General features: G+C 31.0%; 1 protein-coding gene across 1 annotated transcript in view; it reads right to left on the bottom strand.

The window, feature by feature from the left end:
- The window catches only part of LOC106468028 (tRNA (uracil-5-)-methyltransferase homolog A-like), an 82572-nt gene that overhangs the window by 43677 nt on the left and 28052 nt on the right, over window positions 1-10843 (bottom strand). The window contains exon 6 of the mRNA XM_013928426.2: window positions 7062-7211. Within this exon, the coding sequence (XP_013783880.1) occupies window positions 7062-7211 (150 nt within the window). The remainder of the gene's footprint in view (window positions 1-7061; window positions 7212-10843) is intronic.

Here is a 10843-nt window from a genome sequence, read left to right as displayed (position 1 = left end):
TATATTTTTAACGTATTACATATGGAAGAAATTAATAAAGATTTGAATTTTGTTAAGTTGAAAGATTATAAAACACTTTTTTAATTGACAGTTTCTAAAGAATCTTTAACACTATCCGTGATGGCCTATTTTTATTTTCTCATGCTGCTAGTGAGAGAACCTGTTGTTAAAATATTTGAATCCCACCACTGCTTAAGACCCAAGTTTTCAAAATGGCATCACATTAGGCCAGGTAACACTATTCTTCTAACAATATTCTTGGTCAAAATCAACTTACATATGATAAAGATACTTTCTTTTCGATAAATTAGAGTTTCATTTAGTTATGTGTTATGGGTGAAAAGTAATAATGTTATATTTCACCACTGACTCAGGATTTGTCAGCTTTGGAATTATATATTAACCTTAATATTAAAATACAGAAAAAACTCATATTTATTTCACTGTACACAAAAATGCTCCGCTGGCCCAGGGTTTAAACCATAGTTATCAACAAATCACACAAATATGTACATACATGACTTACAGACTGAGCTGTAACTTGTAATATTAATAATTAAAACATACAAGTTATGAGTACTACTGTATTTAACAATATTTTGGCTTTTGAATAGTAAGTATTTAAAATTAGAGGTTTAAATATGTAAAAATGTTTTATATATTATTCAAACTGTTACTGAATCAGAAAACTTTTTTAAAATTTAAAAATCAAATTTTAAATATTATTTACCCTGATGCCTATGACTAAAGAATTTTGAGTCTGGGTTACTGTGAATTCCATACATACTAGTCGGGGGATACAGCAGTTGTGGGATACAACTGTTAAATATGTACTGTCACTGAAATTCTTTTAAGATTGGCATCATATTCATTAACAATAAGCTAAGCTATTGTAAGCCTGATATACAAACATATGTGCGTGATTCAATTACAGACTTGCAAGTTAAAATATCCAGTTACTTAGTTTCATATTTATAACACTTTCAAATCTACATGATTTTTTTTTCATGATTATAGTTATTTTTTGATGTAATGGTTTATTGATATGAAATGAAACAGCTGTGTTTGGGTGAAATGCCTTGTACACCAACTCAGAATTCCAAAGTATTTTTCGTATGTACGATAGAAAAAGGCAAGGTGTTTTGAATGTTGGATCACAATATGGTTCTTTAGATTCTGTTGTATATGTAAAGTGTATAACCTCAGCAGAGATTTTACATTTTTATATATTCTGAATTAAATCATCTTATTTTAAATACCTCAATATAACCAGTCTACTAAATACGTAAACTGGTTAACTTGCCTATAAATTTCATGTCTGCATCACATATACTGCATCAAATTGTAATATCTCTAAGTCTTATAATACTGTAGAAGAAATCATTGTAATGAATACAGGTATGTACTTATTTGTAATGTTATACTTTAGTCATCCTAATGAAATAAAAAACTTTGGCTAGTAAAATTTCAAATCAGACTAGTATATTTCTCACAAATGTTTACACCCTTGATTGAATACATCTGTTTTGCATAATTGGATAAAACTTTTATATATTAAACCATTCTCAATTTTTTTGTATGTCAATGTGTTGGGTGCATGAAAATTTATTTTTGTGACAATTTTCATCTTGACTGTTATAAATATGACCACACAGAAGCTCAAAATATAAATTTTTGGGTTGTTTGACCTTTCACTCCATAAAATTCTTAAAAAGGCCAAAATAAAAATAATGAAAAAGGCATCTAGGTGTATTGGATCAAGGTACAACCCTACCAAGTTTCAAGTCAATCTGCCAAGAAATGAAGGAATGGCAGTCAACTGAAAAGTGTTTGGAAGAAAGAAGAAGAAACAATAGAAAACAGGGTGTCTTTGTGGAGATACAATGAACAAACATAAGCATACAAGAAACTAATTATTTTGAGGTCTTTATTTTATATCCACAAATTCCAATTTATTTAATTTTTTAATTTTATTTTATTAAACCTTTGTATCAACATAAGATATCTAGTAACATATCTAGCACAGTTTGCAATTCACGAACATCTTAAGGAAGAATCAGCACACCAAAGTAAGATCAATAGGGCACAGGACGTAAAAAATAAGATTATAAAATTATGTTATTCTTGTGAGATGTACTGTTTGTGCTAATTAGATGAAATTATAATGATTTGTACATGTAATTGTAATGTGATAACCTGGAATACAACAGCTTAAACTTTAAATACATAAGAAAAAGTTTATAAGTACAATTTGAAGTATAAAGTACTTAAAACTTGAAAAAGAGAGATAGGTACTACTTAGGATTTTAGTACCACGTGTGTTTCTTAAAGTTTTCAAGTGCTAATTTTACTGGAGAAAGTGGAAATGCAGGTTTGATACCATTGATAAAACATGTGACCATTTCTAGTATGAACCAGCAAATTCAAACACACACTAATTTCTATCTAGTTTTTTAAGTGTTAGAGTTTTCAAGAAGTTTTAACTGTGAACTTAAAACTGTGCATAGTTTAAAAATTAGTTTATCATCATTCTACAGAAAAATAAAACATTTGGATTAGGCTAAACATTAATCCATATATGATTCTATTTCCTCAACCACATTCAACACCAACCATTTTCTGCTTCCAAAAGTTTTGTTGCTAGTCTCGGAACTTGGTTCAACTGTGGAAAATGAACTTCCAGATCTAATTGATAATGGCAGGGAAAAATTAGTATAAGCTGTATTAGTTGTTCTGCAGCATGCTAGTGCTCTTACTAGTTACATTTGACAGTAGGTTAGCATGATACTGAATAGTTTGTTTTTTCAAAGAATTAACTTATAACGTAGTCTACATATTTAAAGGTCTTGTCTTTGAACTATACCTGAATCAAAGTAAATGATCATGAACTCAAGCAAGTACTAAAAATGTGTGCCTGAAGAAAAAAACCTTATTGGAAGAAGAGAGGGATAAAGCAGGAACCATAAAATGTTGAAGCCAATAATTCTAAAAAAATGCAAACAATGTTAACAATGACATAGAAAGACAGAAACATAGCAGGCCAATATTCTAACTCCTCAAAAAAAAAAATACAAACACATTTGCAAACAAATAGATAACAGCAAAGATTGAAGTAAAATCATAATAGACATTTCAAGAATGAAGTAATGACATCATATGATCTTGTTTTTTTATCCTAGCATCTGCCACATTGGACAGCAGCACACATAGATTCAAGGCAATGAAAACAAACTTGAGCTCCACCAATAGACTTGGTTCAGAACCAGATATGTCTTTATAAATTTCTCAGCTGACCCAAAAATAAAATGAATATGGGTTGATGCAGTTATAGGACAAAATTAGCAACTTTTACAGTATTGTTACGCATCTGCTTGTTTGATAATTTCCTGTAAAAATTCTTTCCGCGAAACTTTAGCGATACAAGTCCTTTCTTAATTAAAACTAGTTTATTCTTTCTTGTTAGGCTGGTTAGGTCCATGGTTAATATATCCTCCCTGTGTAAAGAACAATAAATCATCCTTTAATGTATTTAATTCACTTTGAAATTTACTAATCTTTTCCATTTGTGTATGCTGGATTTTTCTCAATTGTTGGAGACTTTCTTCTTGTTTCTTTTCTCATTCTTCTTGTTTATTTTCTTTCTCCTCCAACCACTGCTGTAGTCTCTCTTGTTTATTTTCTTTCTCCTCCAACCACTGCTGTAGCCTCTCTTGTTTATTTTGCTGTTAGAGCTGCCACTGTTGTAGGTTTTCTTGCCACTGCTGCTGTCTTTCTTCTTGTTCTTTTCTCGAACTTCTCGTTTCTTTTGCTGTTCTTGTATTGCTGCCATCAAATCTGCTAAGCTGTAGTTTGATTTGCCACTTCTCGTCTCCATCTTTTTTTTCTTTTTTTTTCTATCCCACTTCTGACACAAATTTGTTACGTATCTGCTTGTTTGATAATTTCCCATAAAAATTTGTTCCAAGAAACTTCAGCGATACAAGTCCTTTCTTAATTAAAACTAGTTTATTCTTTCTCGGTACAAACACTTGACTCGATTATCTCATTATTTCTCTTCAATCTATCTTTGGCTTATATACTAAAAAAGAGGGCGTCTAGCAAACGCTGGGACATTTGTGAGGTTGCCTGCTAAGTCACGATCCTTCTAGAAACTCCAGCGCACACGCTCCCAGCATCGTGCGACTTCCGCTGTTGTAACACTATATTTGTATCTGTAGTACACACTTTGTTAAAGATATCTGTCATAATATAAAATACTGCTTGATTTAAATATTAGTGATTAATTTATATTTGTGAGAGAATATTTTCAGGTTTTATTATTATAAGAGTTAAAAGCAGATGATTGTAAAAGGCTTAGTTAATAACTAATTCATGTTGAGAATATAGAAAGTGGCCAGACGACTATGTAATAAAGATATAAATAGCATGAGACGAGCAGGAAGCAGCAAACAGACCGAAGCAAACAGATAATAGGAAAAGAGAATAAAGTTGGCATAAAGTACCATAGATGTGATAGGCCTAATGATTGACATAGGTCTAAAATTTAATATGTCAGAGTGAAACCAACAGTATAAAAAAAGATAAGAAGTATAATTTTATTCCTTCAAAGCGTGGTTCTAAAGTAATTGAATCAGCCTAGGTACTCTTTGACAAAAGGAACAGAGGATCTTCAGAAGAAAGAAGACCAAACGATTTACAATAACTTATACCACAACTGTAAGTGAATGATACACAGAATACTAGTATGATAGTAATATATAGAAGATAGTTCAACTTGTCAACTGAAATTCTAAAGTAATTGAAAGTGGACTTTTGACTAGAAGAAAAGAACTATATATAAATAGTGTTTATGATATGCCTGTAATTTCTATAGTATGAAAACTTTGTTGTACATACATTTAACTTGTTCCAAATATATATATATATTACTTGAAAACAAGTAAAGTGTGTGTTGTTTATTCATCTTTGAATTTATCACTAACAAGTCACAGACACCTACCATAGAAGAATTCTAAGCCCAACAACAACATAGTATATATTTATACTATTAAAAAATATATGTAAAATCCATTTATTTTGACAATTAGCAAAAAGAAGAACATATATATATATATATTATTTTTAAAATATGACAATATTGGAAAAAAAATCTATGAAGGAATATTTGTATAAATTTAAACTTTATTATTAAATATTGTATAAGTAATATACCACATATTAATTATTGAAATTAATGACATTTGATAATGGCTTTATATCATTTCTGTGGGCACTAAAGAGTAATGTTTGTAAATACAATGATATTAGTACTGTCATTAGATTAGGCCAGGGTACTGTAGACCAAAAGGCATAAAGGTAACATACTATATTACTCAATAATGGTGACAACATGTTTTATACTCATACTAGAGACTATTGGAGATAAAAAAAGAAGAAGCTACAAAAAAACAAATTCACCCTAGCAAGTCACAATCACTTTTACTTTAATATCTGACACCCATCCTGTAAATAATTTAAACATCCAAGTTTCTATAGCATATCATAATTTTGTGGGTTTATCTTCTTGTGGATTCAACAAAATACTTATAAATATCATAGTACCTTGGAACTGATCATATTTGGACTTTGATTCATGATCAGGCAAGTCATCAGCATGAATAGTCATCCACTTCATATATGGAATAATATTAAGTGGATTGAAAACAATGGAATCACCCAAACAAGGTTATCTCAACTTATTTTCATAAGCCATTTTGGCATAGTTTTAAAGATTCTGAGCATATTCACTCAGCTTTATCACTACCATATTCACACAGAACAGCTTAAAACATAGAATAGTGAATGCTAATGTTGCACTTCCTGTAAATTACATGATCTGGAAAGGTCTATTAATTATACAGTAATACCTCTGATAATGAAGTAGATTAGTTCCATGATGTCACTTCATTATCAGAAACTTCATTACCAGAGGTAGATAGAACATAGAAGATATAGGGATGCACTCCAGGACTTCAGAGAAGGGGGTACAATAGGAAAACATCATTAAGTACAACAAAATAAGGTTAAAATGTGTCTGAAAACATGAAATATGCACAAAAAAGAAATACATATTCAAAATACATTAAATAAGATAATAAACCAATAAAATAACACTCACCACTGACTTCTCTTGGAGCTAGCACTATGTTATCACTACTTATTATTTGCATTTTTGTTTCCAAAGGGACGAATTTATACTGAAAGTTTAACCAGTAAAGCCACTAGTACCAGATGGACATTTGGATGACATAATTGGGCTAATAAATCACTATATAATAGCAAAAAACACTATTACATTACTAACACGAGGAGCTCAAGCAATGGCAGGTAGTAGAGGAAAGAGGGAGATTCACAAAGCTCTTTGCTGATTGGTTCCTGATAATGTAAACAAAATCCACTCGGTTGTGTTTACAGAGAACATTTAACATTTAAAATTTATTCATTTTAATTGATTTGCATGATTTTTGAAGATTTTTTTGCAAAATTAGAGGGGTGAAAGGGCCCTCCACAGCCAACTTCATTCCCAGAGGATTTGTTAACAGAGGTATTACTATAGTTGTCATCAGACATAACTTGTAGGTCTTATATTTTTTAACACTAGTGTTAAAAAATATAATAGACCTAAAAGTCATGTCTGATGATAAGTATAATAAATAATCATGCTTCATCAGCTTAGAAAAGGTGTTCACACCACAACAATTTTTGTCGTATCCCAGCTTGCCTGAAGAGCTCTGTATTGATTGAAATGCATTATTAAAACAGTGTGGTTGAAATACTATTATACACTTTTCTTCTTCTTGACAAAATCCTTAGGGATAAAGAATGTAGTGTTAAAAATATAATAGGCCTAATACTAAAGTCTTATGCAGGTATAATTCACAATATCAGGATTCCCCAGCTTAGAAAAGGTGCTCATACAATAAAAATTGTTGCTATAGACAAAGTTATGGTATAAAAGCAAAATTCTTAAATGGCACAGATGTGTGTGCCAAAATGGCATTGAAATGTATTTGACTACTTACCGTTGCTCTTGTAGCCATGGCAAAAGAGAAGGGTTGATTTTCTCAATTTTTCTTCCTAACTTCACTAAAACTCCATGGAGGTTGGATTCTTTTAGTTTTAACTGTTCCTGATAGTCTTTCTCCCATAGAGGTGTCACTACATTCTTCAGTCTGAAGAAAAGAAAGGACACAATAATCTTCATTTGCTAAATGTCTCATATCATATAAAATTCTTAAAAATTGTTTATATTCTTGTTAATAAATCCTAACAAGCATTTGGTAACATTACAAGAGGAAGGGCATAACAGAACCAATTCTATCTTTATTTCCAGAATATATATACAGATTTTGTAAATTATTTACAAATTAACTAATTTATCTTCATTATTTTGTCAAAATCAATACAATAACACATAAAACATGTTTGGTCAATTATTTTATAACATTTATCCTATATTTTACACAATTTTTTCTTATAATGTATATCTTTAGAGCAGTTTAGTCATTGTAGATGCTTTTACCTCTTGAGATGTCACTACTTAGCTTAATAAGGTATAAAGGCAGAAGTTCTTAGTAAATATACTATCACATTTGTCAGGTTTTATAGGGTCAGATTCTGAACAGCAGGTGTCTGTGACTTATTGGTAATAAATTTGAAAAATAAATGGACAGCACACAATCCACTTGTTTTAAAATAATATATTCAAAACAATTCAAATGTATGTCCAAAATATTTGTTACACTATTAGTTATCACAGTTGTATTCAGAACTTTAAATAATTGTCTCTTTTTTTTTGTCAAAGTCCACACAGCGTGTTCAAATAATTTAGAACACCCTTAGAAAAGACAAGTTATTCTTCTCTACTCTTGTTTATGACTATACAATCTGCAATTATAATACTTTAAGTCTCCACTATGCATTCTTTATACATAAACTTACAAACACACAATATAGATATATCTGACTATATCTTTAACTTACTAACTTTCACTTTCACTAACTTAACTAACTTTCTTACTAATTTGGTTGGACATGAATTTATATCTTGCCCAACTGAGGCCTCAAACTTTCAATAAACTATAAGATGTTATGATGCAACAATACTCACTTAAAGCAACAAGAACAATTCATAAGGTTCGAGTAATATGACGTCAATTCACAACAACTGAACTACATGATAAATTATTTGCAAACAGTTACATAAGCAAACTTGCCTTAACTATTGCTTCTAAAATCAGTAAACTTAACTCGTGTTATGAAAACTAAATAATAACTCTTAAACTAAACAGCCTTGTATATCAAACAACATTGGTTCACAAGTAAAAACAAAACTTTTTCTTTGCAGGTGAATTAATAATGAAATACATAATAGTAGATAAAAGAAGCTTATACATTATGAAATAATATTCAAAACAGATTCAGAAATAACAGTTCGGCTATTACTTAACAGAAATAAACATTACTAATTTAAACAAAATCTATTTTGTTCTTAGTACTCTAGGACATTTATTATAAATCAAAAATATTAAAAATGACAGTGACTAGTGAGATTAGTAGTAGATGCAGGATAACATAAGTTACATACATTTAATTCTTAGGATTGAGTTTATGATTTTACATGAACACAACTACATCGAGCCAATTAACCACATGGTGGTGAATAGAATGTACACAACTATATTTAGGTGATCAAAACAAGGATATTTACATGCATCTACACTGTACAAAGAGACAATAAACTTAGTGGCATGTGCCACTTCATTTCTTAGAAGTAGATGAGAATAAGATTATCATTGGTATAAAATTAGTTATTACTTTGTACACAATAATATTCTAGTGCAAATCAATAAAATGCCAATCCAACACTTTTCTATCCTTATTACATGTTTATTTGTCATTATACATTAAGTCATAATAATAGTAATAATTCTATGTTAGGGTAAATAAGTGGGATTTTTTTTCAAATACCTTTTTTTTTAAACTTTACACTGCACTGTAGCATACTATCATCAAATCAGTGAATGTTTTTCATGCATTCTATAAAATAAAGAACTAACTTACTTTAAGTTCTTTTTTTTAAATTTCATATCAATTATCTTAACAAATATGCATTATTTTTTCTTCTTATAACATATTTACTTCCCATAAGTCTTGTGGGTTATATGTTGAAGTTCTTCTAGACAGTTGCCCAAATAGCATTTCAATCAACACACACAGGGGGAACTAGTAATTGTAAATAATTTATATGCACCATACCTAGGGTTACCAGATATCCAGAATGAAAAACTGAGTTTTTATTCCATGTGGAAAGACACAGTAACAGCTCTGAAAAAGTTTAAATTACAATAACATAGTTTTTACCATTTGCTAAATAATCTGATGTTTATTGCATTGTGCGTTAAAACCACAGACAAACATAATTTAGGTTTATGTTGTTGAAAAAACAAAAAGTTAGCCCAAATTGTTTTTAGAGCTGGACAATTTTATCAATTCATGTAATCAAATACCTACGAGTGGCAATTAGACTGATTAGTTTCACATAAAGTAATTGATTAATCGAAATTAGAGTTTCTGATAATTACAAGCATTGATTAATCTAATTATACTGATTGTCATGAAAATAATCAATTAATCAAAATTACAATTTAATTGACTGTCACAAAAATAATCAACTATTGATCTTTACTATATTTATTCCTATTGCCCAATTAATTAGTTATTTTCCTTCACTTAAAATATATTTCCAATATGTACTTACCTTCTTTCACATAACAGCTTTTCTTGTGCAGTGCTCCCCTCTATATGCAAAACTTTTTGCTCATCACTAACCTTGAAACTCCCATCTACCCCACAATAAATATGGTCTACTGCATCTTCGTGTGCAAATTATCATGCATCACACTCTCCTGATGCAGGTTACCCCCTCTAATCGATTTTGCCTCACAATCACTTACAGAATAGGCAGAAAATATGCACCAGTAGTGAAGTGAAACGATAGGAAATGTGAGAGGAGGTATGTAGCTATCAGAAATATATTTTCATTTCAGGAAAATAACTTCCAATACAGTACCTTACCTTCTCTGACATAACAGCTAGACTCCCACATTGAAAAGGTGGAGGGATATAGAGGAGCATCCTATGAAATCACCCAAAGAACACCCATGTAGAATGACATCTTTTAAGACAGGAACACCCGTTGAAGACTGCACCATTTCTGTACCAGGTATACTCCTCGTCAAGTGTGGTAGTAAGTGTCACAAAATTGGGTGGAAGTCATGAGGGGCATATCTATGATTGGATAGAAAAGACAAGTTGATCTGGCTCTACATCCCACTGAAATCTCCAGAAAGCATAACCATGGTGCTCCATGGTGTAGAATGGCCAGAACATATCAGACTGAACCTGACAGGTCAACTTCAGTCCAAAACCAGATGCATTGGGTATGTATAATCTGACTCACCTCAAGTTTAGGAGACAGAAGGGATAAACTTTGTACCATCCAACTAAACAGGGCACGTGTGTGCAAATCCACAATCAGAAAAGGAAAAGCAAACTTATCGAGTCACAGTCAAACCAACATATGAAGTATGGTGGCAGGCAGAAGGCAGTACCTGTACGAGAAAGAAATGGCCACCCATTAAAGGTAGTGGGAGATGAACATATGAGGGTAGTCCACATGCCCAACTGAAGAATCTCTTGCAAAGGAAGACCTGGAAAACGACTTCTTAAAGAAGGAGACAGGGAGGAATAAGCCAGACTGATAAGCTGACAAACCCAGCCTGTCAGGGTAAAGGGTGAAAGA

The sequence above is a fragment of the Limulus polyphemus genome, unplaced genomic scaffold (assembly GCF_000517525.1).
Source record: "Limulus polyphemus unplaced genomic scaffold, Limulus_polyphemus-2.1.2 Scaffold2840, whole genome shotgun sequence".
In the NCBI taxonomy this organism is placed as follows: domain Eukaryota; kingdom Metazoa; phylum Arthropoda; class Merostomata; order Xiphosura; family Limulidae; genus Limulus; species Limulus polyphemus.
Note: the sequence above shows the minus strand (reverse complement) of the source record. Positions and strands in the feature narration are given on the sequence as shown.